The 16,666-nt window shown below is 36.9% G+C and overlaps 1 protein-coding gene across 2 annotated transcripts in view; it reads right to left on the reverse strand.

Annotated features, from left to right (window-relative positions):
- The window catches only part of ZNF704 (zinc finger protein 704), a 91,466-nt gene that overhangs the window by 58,393 nt on the left and 16,407 nt on the right, over nt 1-16,666 (reverse strand). For both annotated transcript variants that reach the window (XM_067290578.1, XM_067290577.1), the window contains exon 2: nt 15,396-15,643. In XM_067290578.1, coding sequence (XP_067146679.1) covers nt 15,396-15,643 — 248 coding nt within the window. The remainder of the gene's footprint in view (nt 1-15,395; nt 15,644-16,666) is intronic.

The following is a 16,666-nucleotide window of genomic DNA, read 5'->3' on the forward strand; positions in this document are numbered from 1 at the left end:
AAATCTCACAACTAGTTCTCTTCATATCATTATATTGGGTATTCCAGATGATGGTAAGACCCCCGTTTTGGCTGTAATCAATTAGGGGAGACCATAGTTTGGTACTGGCATAGCAGAACCAAGTTACTGCAGCTCTTGCTTTAGCAGAGCTACACTAGGTGCACGCTCAGCCCACTGTGTGCGCAGCTTGGCATTGCTCACCCCCCCTCCACTTCTTGCTGTCTAGAGGTAGCTGTGCTCTTAGATAACACACAAAGCCTTCTGCTAGCCTAGAAAGGACCTAGGGCCGTATCCCAGGAGGAACCGAGGTGCCCTCCACCACTGCCATGAGCACACACTAACCTGCCAAATCTTTTACATTTCCTCTAAAACATAATTTCCATAACAGGTACCCACTTCGGTTTGGGCAGAACTGGCATAATGGGGCCCTTGTACTCCTACGAAAGGGCTCCTATGAACTCCTACAGTGGTGCAGAGAGAACCAAGCACATTTGGGGCTCTAGCATAGTATAAACTGAAAACAACTCGTTTGACTTCGCAATACATACTGACAAAACCGTGGTTCAGGGACAGGGAAAACTGGCCATCTACTTATAATGGTTGCTCTCCAGGCTTTTTGTTCACTTGCCTTTTTTTTGTTTTGTTTTTAAACTAGAAAGGTAAATTTCTTCAGTCTAGTGTTTTCTTTAGGCTGTATTGTTTACAGAAATCAGTAACAATTTGTCTGTCACTGCTTATATAAAGAACACAACATGTATGTTGTTTGTGGTCTCACCACAGGGGTTACTCAGCAAGCTTTAATTATCCCGTTTGTGATTTAGTGTTTTACAGAAACATATCCTGGCATGTATATGAACTCTTCCTTTGCTTATGAAATGTTGGTACTCTCAGCTACCTCACAGAAGTGTGAGGAGCCTTATCATGGAGCAAAGAAGATAAGAACTTTGGTCTGTTGCTCACTGCTTAAATAAAGTGCATTTTTTTTCCCTCCAGAAACAAAAGTTGGATATAAGCAGCTTATAAAACAAATGTTGATGATTTTGCAAAAATAAGTGAAAAACGGTGACTGGGTTCATGTACTTAGTTAGGCAGGTTTGCCATTCACCCAGCTACTTCCTTCCCCCCATGAGGTTGCATTGCTTTTAGTAGTCTCCCTTTCCAGTGTGTTATGGCAGGAAAAGGTTATCTGGATGTTTTCCATGAGCACAAATATACTCAGTGCATAATATGAGAATGGGAGTTTTTAACAGTGCAATTCCTTAGTTCAGCACAATGTAATTTATCTCAAACATCACTTATATAATATGTCATGAAAGCAAGGGAAGAGAGTAATTTCAGAATGTGTGGAACTACATCTTTTGGACAAAGTTAACGGTGAAGAAGAAGAAAAATGTGTTCCTCACTGGAACTGAAGGAAAGGTTTTAGAAGTCCAACTGAAAAATGTGAAGTATTTGCAAGAGGGTGAGGTTTGGAGACGTGCTTGTTTTTAAGGGATGGTTGCAGCAGAGGCATACCCACAAAAGGAACAGAAAGGGGAGAACAAGTGGGAGGAACAGAATCTGCAGCAATAGATGGGTACGTGGGAAGTTGTATAGCACAGTGAGTCAACAGGAGATTTTACAAAGTAGGAGGGCAATTCTAGGCCAGATGCTTAGTAAGTTAGCATAATATCAAGGGATAGATTTAGCTCGGACAAACTTTAATTTAAAAAGTAGGTTAAAAAAAGAAAGGCAGAAAAACGTTCAATGATTTGATTGCCACTTGATGAAGGGACGGACAAGAGGACAGGTTGTTTTCAGTTTTTACAGAATCACAGAATCTTCAGACTTAAGTTGTATTTCTTGTCTTTTTTATATATATAAATCAGGTAAATAAATGACGCTTCTAGAATCACAGAAATGCAAATAATAATAGAGCCAACAGCACATTAAAAGCCACAAATGGCACTGAAGGATTCTGATGAATTGGAGCTCCTTCTCAAGGGTCACATTTCACCACCCCAACACAATAAAAACTAGCTGGGAGTCAGTTGCTCCCCAGCTGTACCTGAGCAGTCCCCTTTCATCTCAGGGGAATTTCACAGCTAAAATGAGAACAGAAACTACCACTGCAGCTACGACGCTGAGGGGTGGCAGCTGCTAAGACCTCAGTACCTGCCACATGGAAGGAAGCCACATCCGCACTGGATAGTGCTAGGAAGGAGGACAACCAGCGTCTCCTCAGGCTTGCTTCTCGGCAACTATCTTTGTCCCTGGCTCATAAATCTAACTCTGCACTGTATACATGCTGCCTCTCCAACTCCTCTGCCATACTAATTACAGTCAAACTCGATTAATACTGAGAACAGTTTGGATGTCTACATAACAGATTGCTCCCCCCCCCCCCGAAAAACCCCAAAACACCCTCAAACCCCCAAAACTCCAAAGATATCCAAGAGCATTTGCTGCATAGAGTAATTCAGAGCTTATATCTGTAGGACCAACATAAGCTATGTTTATTAATGTTACGCATTGTATCTTAATTTAAAACATAAATGAAAGCATGTTTTTGTACTGCTTTAATGTTAATGATTTATTAAAAGTGTAGTACATACATAGTTTATTTTGGTAAGACCAGTACTATATATTCAATGTCGATTTTCTCTTCAAGTTTCTTACTCAGATGAAAACTTAATAAAATGGCAACATTGCCGTCCCCTGCATATTTTTCCTTTAAGGAATAGTCATGAGATAGTAATGTATATTCCTTCCTAATCTTAGACTTTTTGTAAACATCATTATAAAATACATGTCACAAAATATAATCAAGTGTAACAACAAGCCTTCTTATGTGACATATTTTAAAGGGTTATCAACACTGATTATATTTTTACTATTATTAATATTCATGTGATCTATAAGTACTCTAATTAGGTACTAGAAGTGGAAACGTAGTTCAGAAAGGTTAAGTATCAGCAAGAGACATCTCAGGATATCAGAGGTGAGTGCACACAAGTGCATGTCACACAAACACATGCCCACCCACGGATTATAAGAAATATTTAATAGTTCCTCTGCACTTACTATCAGAATTATGCATGTGCAATCTTGGAGTCCAGGGCCCAGTGACCCCTATATAAGCAACCACCATGGTTAGATAAAATAAACTAAGTGACATAGAGAAGAGATAACATGAACATAACGCTGTATTAATAGGCTTGCTATTTATTTTTTCTCCTGTTGATGTGCTCCAGCAAGCCAGCCTGGTAAACCCTCCTTCCAACTAGTGAGAAATGCTGCCTACGTGTTGGAGTTTTTTCCTGTTGTTCTTTATCTGGTTCAGCTATACCAGCGGGAGAGGCAGAAGGAACAACGACACAAGAGGGGACAAATGACAGGCAGAAGAGAGGAACTGAGAAGATAAAAAGCCCAAACCCAGTAATGGAAAAATACTGTAGCTTTAAAATACACCATTAATCAAACGAACAAATAAACAAAAAAATCAAGTATCTGGAAGTGAGCAGGACACCAAACCATTTAATCCAAGAGGGAATTAAGAAAAACAAAGGGGAATTCAGGTCAGTATACTTAAGAACACAGTCCTCAGGGCTTAAGGAGTTAGGAAAGGGCAATCAAAATCTTTTTTTTAAAACATCAAAGCAGGGAGATCAGAAAGTAACATGGAACTGTTTTCACAGATACTTTTCAGTAAAAACAAATCTTAAGACAGGCCAAGCTCATCCTCTTCATTATCTTTTCCTTCCTCACCTAGCGAGGCAAGGAATCATCTTACACTAAGCCACTGTGTAGTGCTTCCCACTCTACCCTGGTAAGTGACACTGTGCAAGGAGAAAGTCGTAATGGCTTTCTTTTTACTTCTTCACTTCTTCTTCTTCTTCTTCTTTTTTTTTTTTTTAAACCTTCTTCACTGCCTGCCTCAACTTCAAAGGAGGAAAGAATCAGACAGAAAAATATAAGGACATCCAAAGGTGAAAAAAAAGAGATGATACAAATAGAGATAAAGGGAAAAGGCAGAAAATCAGCAGAGATCTTCATTTTGGGAGCCCAGTATGGGAAGAAGGATGTCCTTTATATATAAAATTAAGTAAAAGATAACAAAATATTTAAACAGGAATTTTTATGGGGAAAGCATTACCTAAACACATAATTTATTTCATTTTAAATAGTTACTGACAGTGGCTTAGGCCCATTTAAACACAGTAAGAATTCAGTGAGTTGGATGCCACCTGAAGATGAGATATGTGATATTTTGAAGAAGAAAGGGGTTTGGAACCATGAGCAAGGCCACCATTACCAGCTGGATATTTTTCAGTGCTCAAGGAAACAGACCTTCCTAAACGTTGTAACTCAAATTGCTTTAGAAATACCTCATCTGACCATGATGATGATACCCCCATTGATGACAGTGGATATACCATTATCTATTCCTCCTCAAAGAAACAGCTAAGACCTTGCATTTTGGGTAGCAAACCAAATCGAAAGAGTAATGGTACTATAACATGGGAACATCTTATTAAAAATATCACCTAGTGTTGACTCTATTCACCATATTCAATACCACTATTATTCAAAACATCCATTCTCTGTTCCTGTGTCAACACAGTAGCAGCCTTAAGGCAACATAGCAATATTAACACCATGGAGAATAATTTCCACTGGATAATACAGTTCAGGTACCCAGCTACATCTGGGCTTTTGGTATGCTCCTTGAGAGAAGAAAGAGTAATTCTCAGATTCCTAGAATATATTCTAGAGTATAATTAAAAAAGAAAACCCTCTGCTACTGTATTCTGATAACATTATTCTGTACTTTTTACTTCAGCTCCTTAAGGAGGCTATTTTGAAGATGTGGTTATCAAATAAACAATTTCATATACACAGGCACTAACAGTAAAAGCTTTGTTTCAAAATGAGGAAAAAAATGTTCTTCTAAATGTTGGTTCTATAGAAAGTGTAAACAAACATTTGCTTGGGAATGTTAAATATTCTTAGAAAAATCTTGCATTTCATTTCATCTACTTTTACTCTAGGGATGAATTGGCATGGTACTACAAGATGTACTTTCCTCTGGAACCAGTAATAGCAGAAGTTTACATTTCACCCATAGCTTTCTCCCAGTTTGCCAAAGATGCTACCTACATTCCATCACTGCGTACACCACAGGAGGCTGGAAGTTACTTGTTAGTCTTAATATCAGATCAGCCATGGGAATTCCTATAGCAGAATTTAAAATAAAGGCCTATACAAAATTGTCAAACTCCTTAAGTAATGAGCTTGACTAGCATAATTAAAGAACAACAAATTTTTACTGTCATTGTCTCATGAAAACTGTGAGCCAACCATTCAGTATGTATTAAAATTATATTGAACATAATACAGTAACACTTGTAAGCTTACAAAAAGCAGTCATTCAGCTGTGCAGAAATAACTATGCATTCCATATGGAATAACCACCAAGCACCAGAATGTTATTCTGTGCAATGCACTTCCACCTCTAGTGCTCCTTTTATAACTAAGTCAAAAGATATTTTATTTGAAAACACTAGCAACTCATCAAAAATTCTAGTTGCTTTATACAGATTGTATCTATTTAACAATACTTCTGTTCAAAAATTTTTTTATTCTTTGATAGCTTTAAAGTAAAAGAAGAGTTTGAGGTATTCAGCTTATATTAATCTCTTCAGTCTGCTAAAACCAGAGAAAGATATGGTTCTGCTTCAAATAAATATAACCCATTAGGAAAAATCGATTCTTAACATATTAGAAGGATAATAAATGTTCTACCTATGTACATACCACAACCACTTTGAGACATCGATATCTTGATTAAGCGCTCCATCCTTTCACATTCTTGTTGTCACAAAAACTGAAGCAACGAATAGGCAAAATAGGTTTCTGATCCATATAAAACATCTCATAGTAGAGATCAGAAAATCTTTATTATAAAAGTTAATAAAAGGTGCCTTAAGAGTAGCCTTTCATCTATACAAACCAATTACACACTATCTATTGAATGAAATCAATAGGGCTGAATGAGTTTTACTGTAGAGGAATAGTCTTAAGGATACAAACAAGACACTGAAAAACCCTTGTGTACATAATGCAAGCATACTACTATAAATATGGAAATGTCTCACTCTCTGCCTCCAGTTTTTCTTTATTATGTGCAAAATGTGTGTTTTCAAGGAGATGGTGCTACAGAAGTGAAGATATTAACTTCTAAAAATATTTTAAAAATAATGATCAGTGATAGAACTTCCCTCAGAAGGGCAAGCTTTGTGCCTTTCCTGACAGTGAAATATTAGTGAAATATCACTGCATAGGCTAGAATACTTTAATTTTATAGTATTTAAATAAAATTATAACCATGAGCATGCTTCCATGTAACTATATACATGGTAACTCGTTTTTGAATGTTTCACAGATACACAAGTTAAAAAACACATATCTATTGACTTTTTTCTGTTTCTCAGCACAGATGGCATTTCAACAGGAATTTTTTTTGTGCAACAGCTAACAAACCACAAAGAAATTACTTTTATTGAATATTGCCTACTGTTTAAAAGTGTTTTGAAATTACACACCGTTTTTTTTAAGGGTACTGAAGACTGAGAACAAGACATGCATTCACACTGATAGCTAACAGATAAAGCAGCAATGACTATTGAATACAGCTCTTCAAGAACCACCACCTAATGTTTGTTGCAGATTAGGGACACATTTTTCCTCTGTGTCACATTAAAAGAATTCACTGAAATTTGGTTGGTAATGAGAGCATTGTCCTGTTGGCAACTTTGATCAAACAGAAAATAATTCAGCCCTTTCTCTTGACTACCAGTAGAGTAAGATTTTAAAGAAAACTAACTACACTTCCGCAGATGGAGGCAAACCTTCCTCAGTGCTTTGAATTTTAATTCTTGTATTCAATATGACAATTCACATACAGGAAATATTTATATGTATATATAGATATGTATGTGTGTATATGTATGTATGTATGTATGTGCATGCATGCAAAAACCATCTACTAATCCTCTTTTTGAAGATTATATATAAAAGAACATTAAAAAAAAAGTACTGATTACAATACCAGCCACTGGGAAAACTTAGCATTATTGTGTTTAATAACACAATAAAATTATCATGCTTTTATTTTCCAATGGAATTTCATTTCTTGGGAAAGAAATTACAAGTCCACAGTAAAAATGCTTTACAATAACACTGGCAAAAAGTCAGACACCTAAAATCATATATTAATGGTTTTAAATGTTCCCTCTCCTAATACAAATGCTACTGTACACATCAGAATGGGTACAAGTTGAAAACTATGGAAACACAGGAACTATGTGATGTCCAGCTGCTACAAAAAAAAAAAAAAAAAAAAAAAAAAAGACACCACACACACAACAACAACACACCAACAAGAGAGAAACTTATTCATGATAAGTAAGCTTCATATTCCCAATAGTTCAATCACTCTTAAATCACATACTGCTCTCACAGGATCAAGTATAGCAAAACAGGCTAAAAGACCACAACCACACAGAGTTGGTGTTATACCAAACTGGGTGAAAATCACTATCAAATGCAAAAAGATTATTAGTAAAGGACAGAAAAAGCACTTCACTTTGTCAATGAGATTAAGTTTACATTCATCTTTAGATATAAGTGAAAAATCTCAGAGTAACTTTATCTCATCCAAAATCTGTACTTTAACATGAATATCAGGTGGACAAAATCATAACAAAATCCTTCTGGACAGACTAGCTAGTGTATCTAAGGCTGATGAAAAAATAAATTGTATTAGTCACATAACTGGTTCCATTACAAGCTGAAACTGATTTGACACAATGTTGTGGTAAAGTTAGTAACACAGTCGCACAGAGTGAGATTATCTAAAAAACTCAGATACACATACAATACAACACAGGTTAGAAACAGGTAACTGACAAAAAAGAAAGAAAAAAAGAAAAGGGTACATTACGCATACTTTCAAAGTAAATTTTCCTACAGTAGTTGATGCTACACATAAGCATCATTTTCAACATGATTTTTCAACATTTCAACAAATTATCTAACATACTAGTGTGGCTCTTTGGCAATGGGGACTTCTGAATCTTAAGGCATGAGTCTTTACCACCAGCTCTAGCAATGGTATTTATAGCAGGCTCAACCATCCCTATGTTCAGCCACCTTTTGAACGGGACAGTCCTACTCAATGCATCCTCCCCTCCTTAGCATTCTTGAGACTTTATCTGTCTCATCATTTGATAGATAACTTTCCTATAACTCGAAAGTAGTCACAAATTCACCTACTAATATGTTAACTTTGTCTGTTTCAGCATCCTAAGAAGCTGGTTTGGAAATCTTGGCAATAAACACTATCCACCAGTCACTAGTCAGATAATCTGGAAGATCTCATTTCAATGAGCCATGTGACTTCTCGTATTCTAGTTTGATTTTGTGGTAACTAGTAAGCACCTGCAGATGTTTTATTTGCAATTTAATCTACAAGTTTTCATTAAACTTCTAGTACATTGCTTTCTTGTGCTCCAGGCAAATTAAAGGCTTCTAAAGTTTCAAGCACGTATACGGTCCCTCTATAAGGGAAAGAGAATTTAGTATTAGAAAGCATCATCAAGAAATACATCATTTTTATACTTCAAAATGTGCTAACAGACTGATTCTCTGATTGTTTTTTGGCAAAACCTCTTTTTCCTGGTAACAATCAGATCCCAGAAGACACCTTTTTGCAGCAGACAATGATGAGCAGTTCACTATCAATACTAAACATAATAAAGCTCTAATGACTGCTTGGGTGAAATCCAATCACATTGCACACAAATAAAGTCTATCAAAACAAAGCAACAATTTAATACTTCAATAATTAGCTAGTGTGGCTATTTGGAGAAGCCAATTCTAAATGCATGATGTTGCCAACAATTAACATTCAGAACCCCTGAAATATAGGGTGCATTTGAAATTTTTAACTCTAGGAGTAACTCTCATTACATGAGCAACATGATTTTCATTTTAAAAGTCTCTATCATGGCTGCACAGAAAATAAAATTTGACAGATGAGAAGACTCAATCCATAGGGCGGTGAAAAAAAGCTTGAAAGTGATTTTGAGCTCCAAGGCAGGCTAGAGAGCTCAGAAGCTCACAATGCTACATTCAGCAAGTCTGAAGCACAGGCTGTATTTTTCTTGGCCTTTTGTTTTCATCCATTTGACTGAAAAGCATCAGCAGTCCACAAACAGTTGATTCTTTCTGATGATACCAAACCAGTCTATTCCGCATCAAATGTGTGGAATACAGAAAAGGAGCTCTCCCAGGAGAACACCGGAGTTTTGTAAAACAGATTGAGAAAAAACACATATGATGATCCCTAATTAAACAGAATGTCTCTGTGTAAACAGAAAAGAACAACTTGATCATCAGGTTCTTCCTCTCACAAGTATATTGTGAAGTCTTCCTAGTGAGAGTACCATAGCTAAGCTGAGACTGCTTTTGATCTTAGAGTCAGGCTCCTGGAGAGTTTTGGCTAAGAAAACATGCAAATGTTGCTATTGAAATGCATGGGGCATAATTAATCATGCCCAGCAGGCCTCACCGATCAACAACAAACTCTCTCATCAGAAGGTTGCCCAGAGCTACATTCCTGGAGAGACCGGGCAAGAAAAATCACTTCAGGATGAAAATGCGTAACTGCTAATACTGGTTTCTTTATAATGATCATCAGAAAATACAGCTAAATTTATTTTGGTACAATTTGTTTGTAGCTATTCTAGAAGGATACAAGGAGGCAATGGGAGAGAGAATTCCTAAAGACATTGCATTTATTTATTTTCAATTAAATTATGTATTTTCCCATTAAATTATAAACTGATTAGCAGACAAAGTACAGATATGTGAATAAAAATTAATTTTGTTGTAACAGATCAACTGTTTTAAAGAAAAGATAGCAAAAATCCAGTAAGTTACAATCATGGTTAATGACACGGCTAAATATCAGTGAACCAAAAGAATATAGGAATTAGAGGTTTTTACTGAAAAACAAAAAACTACTTTCACACTACAGGAAGTATGTAATCTCCTAAGGTTTAGCTTTGGCTTTTTCCTCTGTCAGCACAAAGTTAATATATAAAAAGTTTAGGCAGTCAGAAAGTTTGAGTTTCTTTTTTTCTTTTTGGGGAGAGACAGGATACAGAAGGACTGGAAAGGAGAGAAAGAGGTGGTAAAGGGATAATACAAATTTCACAGTATTTTGAGACCATCTAGCAAAACACGAACAAAGCAAAACGATTAAAAACCTCCCAGCCATCAGAGGAGTAAGAGTGATGACTGCCCACTTCCTTCCTCGATTCTCAAAACCTTCTGGATGTTTCAAGTTACTCTTTTCTGGAACGTGAGAAAAGACACCATTTCTGGAACTAAAATGTAAGTTATGAAGGGTTTCCAGATACAGCTGATCAAAACACTTCTGTCTAAAAGGAGTGTTAACCCCAACAGCATTTTCAGACATTCATCCACGTATTTTGCTCTGAAAAAAGGAAACTTTATCCCTTACCACTCTACTAAGGGGCTCACTACGGCTAAAAACACACACTCTCCTTCTTCCCAGCCTCCCGTCTCAGTCAGAGGCATGAGCAGCCCATCTCCCCGTGCCACACCAAACCCCATCCCTTCGGCACGACTTGCACGCTCACAACTGCAGTATCAGAAACACAGGCTTTTTCACGTTTTTGTTGCTGACTTGCTCTGGCATAAGTGTAGATGTTGATAAGCAACTGATGAAAACACAAATGAGCAGAAAGGCTCTGTTAACTTCCACACTGCTGTCTACAGGGGATGTCACCTTTGACTGCACCTGACCTCTGCAGATGCAGCTGCCCAAAACACCAGCAAACCTGAGCTCGCTTCTGCATACAATCCAACACTATGATTCCCTCCGTGACACCACTTCCTTTTTAGAAAATGTCCTTCTACTACTCAGATCCTGCAGATCTCTTCCATGTTTGATCACTCATGCTTGAACTGCAGGTCATTCTAAAGCATGTTTTCCTCTGTTGTATACAAAAAATTTCAATTCTCACAGACAACTGCAATTTATAGGCAAGTTGTCAGATCATTTTCTCCAAGATACCAACCCTTTATGCACCAAAACTACTGACATTTCCCTGAAATTATCTTTTTAGTTTTCTTTTTATACTAAATAATTCATCTACTCAAGCCTAACAGTTTCATTTACACTCATCTGACTTTCAAAAGTGGGAGAGCTTTATATAATTCAAAATTTTTGTTCCAAATAACCAAATTAGGAAATCTAAAAAGCGGAAAGCGTCATGTAGACAACCTCATATTTTATTTTTGCAAACCAAAACGTAAAGTGAATGAAAAAAAACCCATGACTTTCTCCTATTTTAATCCCAAACGCATTCCCAATAAAGCATATAATGCAGAAACAGATAGAAAAGGAAGGTCTACAGTCATTACGTAAGATGAAATATAAAAAGTCAACAGTAAAATTTAAAATCTAGTTTACATTTCAGTATTAAAATTCTCTTGCATGTAATAAAATATTTATTTTAGACCTGCTACATTTAGTCTGACACTATTACTTTAAAGAGCTGTCCTATGAAGCATCTTGAACATGCCAGGAATTTGATGATTAAGATGCCTCCCCTGTACACAGAAGACCCCAGTTCAAGTCATTGTCCCAAATGCAACAAAAGAAGAATCTGAACCCCTATCTTCCACAGTCCAGGCAAGTCTGCAACTGTTGGGCTATTAATTAGTTTTGGCCTCTAAATTTGTATTTGTCTTTCTAAATTTTTTAATAAAAAGTGTTTTAAAAAAATCTAAAATGTCCATATTTTTCATTAGATTCCCCTTTTCTAGCACATGCGACACGGCCACCAGATTGTCAGTATTCTGGAGTTGCGTCTGGTGGCATTTCAGTGCACCTCTGAACAAAGTACCCAAAATTCCTGCGACTGAGCTAAGACGTTTTCACATTTCTAAAATGTCATAGTCGATATACAGTAATTAAAGCACTGCACCATTACTGCAGCTGTATGTCTGACAAGTGATGTTTATTATGCCACTGTTTTCTGAACTGCTAGTTATTTTGGATACAGTGTCTCACAAAGATTTTCATTCCTATTCATTGGTCTTATCCATTGATTCATCCTTAAAAACAGATAAAAGACCGGATGGGTTTTGTTTCATTTTGTGTTCAAAATGAAGTATGCTTATGCATGTTACCAGCTCTTTTACAGACTATATGCATATGGCTCTTGTTAATAAGGATTCTGCAGTATAATAAAATTCCATCTCAAAATTGCTTATTTCTTTACATATTGTCTTGGGTTTAGTAAATTTTAATATTACCCATTACTTTGGCATCTGAAACAAAGTGAATAAACTCCTCAGCTCCATTACAATTTTAAAACAAAATAAACAGCAAGCTGCATTTTCATAGCATTTTGGTACTTCAAAACAGTAGCTGAAAGTTTGTTCTAGAGAGGATATGTGTGTAGCAATAAGAAACTGAAAAAAAAAAAAATCATACTAATCTCCTTATTTCTCCTGTGCGTTTGTAAAGCGCCATCTGATTAATTCTAGATGATCTTTTTACAGTTCAATCTGACAAATAATCTGCTCAAATAATCAGGAAACTGCAAAGGTAGATGGATGTTCTGCTCAGTGTAGAGAAAAGCTGATCCAACAAATCCACCCAGGAGGTAAATTGGGGAGGAATTCACCTCTGGGGAATGCACAACTCCCTCAATTCAATCTTATATAGGAGGTAGAAAGGAGGCTTGTAAAGAGGCAAGAGAATTTGACTGACATTTCTGTATATTCCAGAGAATGTGACTTAAGAATCAAACTGCGTTGAAGAGAAAAAGACTGGTTATTCCTCTCAATACAATAACAAATATATTTAATAAGCTCTGCAAGAAAAGTTTTTTAGTGCTCTTTCTGTCCATTGTGGACAAATGGCCCAATAAGGCTCCTCAGATCTGAAATTAAGATTACACTTGCCCTGAGAACTGTAGCAAGAGCTTCTGGTGATCAAGGTATTTATCATACTAATAAATTTAGAGTCTAGGTTTGTTTTCTACATCACTCGCTAATTCTACCAGTAAAGCAGTCTGACCTGCACATCTGAAAATATATGACAAATTTCTCTTAAATACATAATAAGGTCGCTTGTTTACAAGAGAATGCAGGAGTAATGAACAATTTTAGAAGAAACCTTTGCAAATGAACACATTTCCTATAATCTCAGTATCCTGTGCTTATAACTGGTGTCACAATTTGTCTTAATAAGGCATTATAAATGTTACATTCTTTCTCTCTTCCATCTCGATAGGGAAAAAATATCCATTCCTCCAAGGAAGGATGATCTTGTGGTTACAGAACACGGGAGCTCTGCTCCTTCCTCAGACAGATTTTCTGCATGAAGTCAGGCTAAAAGACCCTTAAATCTTGTACCTTAGCTTCTGGTATTGTAAAATGAGAATATGCTTTAAGCAGGAGGTTGGACTAGATGACTTCCTCAGGTCCCTTCCAACCTGAATTTTCTGATGATCATATGTGTTTTGAGATACACAAGCATGAATGAAAGGGGCACTCAGACATTACAGGGTTGATTACCACTGGAAATACTAAATAAGTATCCCAAGATTTTTCAAGTTTTAAATGCTTAGCTTTTTATCAGAGATGGACCTGAAAAAACAAAACAAAACAAATCCAAACACCCTGTCTAAATGTTCATGAATTTTGTCTCTTTTACAACTATCATCTATGAGAGCCAGAGCAAAATTGGCAATACTATTGCCGTCAGACTTTAGGAAAATGATGATGATAATGCTGTTCTGGATGATATAGGAAAATCTGCTGCTTCATGTTGCTTTTAAAAAAAAAAAAAAAAAAAGGAAGGAAGTCAAAAACAACAAAATATCCACTTTGACTACGTATTTTTAAGCAGCACCATAGAAAATAAACTTGAAAGGCATTTCTCTGAATACTGTGAGTAAGTGAGTTTACCAGGCAGGCTAAGAAAATCTTGCAGGCAGACTGATGCCAACATGAAATAACAAACAACAAAAAATAACCTCCCTCCAACTTGTCATCTTGCAACATAAAATACACATCTCATTGTCAGTATTTCACCAATGATACTAGTTAATCTGTTTAGCACTCCTGAATGTGTTTTTATACTGATTTTCAGCATTTTCTAGAGTACATTCCCCTTCTCTAACTCTCAAAGCAAATCAGTCCTTCCTTAAAGTTCAGAAGATTTTAGATTCTTTATTTTCTAGCTCCTTTTCTTTAAATCACCAGCCAGTATGACATTCTCAGCTTCTTGTTCTCTATTGTTCCACTTAAATGTCAGAAAGAAACAAAAATATACAAACAAATATTGATTTTCTTGCTGTGATGTCAGTCAAGCTTCAGATTAAAGAACAATTATTTTCTCCAAATAATTCCCTATAAATAGTTTTTAATTATAAGTGCAACTGCCCAGATGAGAGCACTGAGGTTGCAAAAATTTATATGAGTTCACAGTAGATCCTCAAGGAATAAGAAATTAAAAAGCAATACCAAAACCCCTAAATCCCTATTTTGTACAAGTTTGATTTCCCTGCATGGGGTTTTCCTCAATACTTTCTCTATTAATCCATTTCACAGACCACTTTACAACCCAGATGAAAATGTCTAGCCAGGGATATAACAAAACAAAACAAAGTTACTACATCCTTACTACCCAGAATAAGTCACTGCATGTTCCGTGAGCATCATGTGGCTGCAGGGGTGATAAAAAACAAAACAAAACAAAAACCTGCTAGCAAGTAGGATGATTTTTGTCCGTCTCTCTCATTCGGAGCACTACTTGTCAGACAAAGGTGAAGCTGGGTCAGCAATCTCTGCTGGTTAAGACATGCTCTTCTGGGGGTGCCTCAGTCACAGCACATTATATTAAGCAACAAACAAATCTCTCATCTACATACGTTGTTCTTCTAATAGCCATTTTATTTCTTTCGCACCCTTTCTTTATGCACAGATAGGGTATACTGTTTGGTATGAAGTTTCCAGAGACCCTATGGTACTACAGGTCAGTGGACTAGAGCACAGCACACTGCACAGCTCCCACACCACAAAGAGCAAAGGCGATGCAGAGTCCTGTATTTCAGACAATCTCAGTTCCTCTACTAGTGTTTTCAGTTTTCCAACAGATATTTCTCAAGTAGTCAACCTTTGATTGACTTTGGACTGTTTGGAAATGAATACCAGTCTTACGAGTTCACAGTACCACTTATCAAACTTGCCTTTAATATTGCATTGAAAAAGCAAAATAAACTTAAAGAAAAAAAGTCTTGCCTTACCTTGCTGGAGGCACATCAATATTTGAAGAAACAACCTTGCGCTTCTGTTCCAGAAGACAAATAGAACGAGTGTTTTCCTTTTCATACTCATGAACTCTGTTTGGTTTTTTGGTCTCTGCTGTTTTTAAATCTTCCTCCTTTGTGGCAAACAAGAGAAGCTGTTGCTCTGGCAGTTTTTGAATGATGTCACTTTTTACATCCTCCTGCTGAAATGCAGGGAAGGTCATTTCACGCCTGATGCTGGCTGCCTGCAAAATTAAAAGCAATTATTAAATTTTCCTCTAATCTTCCTAAAAAGCAGGGGAAAAAAATATCCCTAGTCATTTACTTCTAATTCGTTCTTCGAATCAGAGAACACCTTTTTTCTCCCCTTCATAAATTCTGAAACTGGCATTAATTTCTCACCAATGTTGAAGACAATCCAGAAAAAGAAACAATTCTTGGCTGCTTGATAAAATAATCTGTTTTCTCTTAATACTAAACCAAAAAAGTATTTGAATTGGAATGCTTTAAGTTGCAGTATATATAACTTATGTCATGCACATGCATCTATACTGCATAACTTCCTTCAAAAGAAATTCTAGTTGCCTTCCTCCTAAAATTCCAGTAAAAAAGTCAGAATTTATACAGATAGCTTTCTAAAAGGCAACCACGAAACTAAAGAACTTCTAACAGCCATTTACTGGACTCTTTAACAGTTATTTTTGTAAAGGAGAATTTCTCAATGAGCAGAAGAATAATTTGGTAAGCTCCAACTCAGCTGCTAGAGGCAGAGGAGACTAACTAAAGCTGGCAGGACCTCCAAGAAGAGCCCGGCCAGCTTTACCACTGAGAGCCAGTGGCGAGGAGCATGCAGATGGACAGCAACTGTGTCCCGTTGTCCCTTCTGCTGCCAGCGCTCCCTAGATCTTCACATCTGCTGCTTCCCATTAGACAAGCTGTGACGGTGTGCTCCTTTCCCCCCTGCGATGTGCTCTCTCCCCCTCAACCTGACCTCCCTCTAAACAGCATGTATGCAGGAGCTAATTGAGCATGTGCCAACTAAGACCCGTCTAGCATGCAAATATGACTATGAGTCAATCATCTCCCCCCCACACAAATAGGGGGCAGCCCAGAGCCCATGGAGCTCTCCTGCACGGCAGCAGGCTGCACTGCAGAACCTCCCCTTGAGCAGGGACGCCTCTCAAGGTTACTCTTCCAGGTTGAGAGAGATTCCTTACCCATGACAGAGCCTCAGTAAGTGATTAACAGCATGCTGAACTTTTGTGAAC

This window comes from Apteryx mantelli, chromosome 2, assembly GCF_036417845.1.
Source record: "Apteryx mantelli isolate bAptMan1 chromosome 2, bAptMan1.hap1, whole genome shotgun sequence".
Lineage (NCBI taxonomy): Eukaryota > Metazoa > Chordata > Aves > Apterygiformes > Apterygidae > Apteryx > Apteryx mantelli.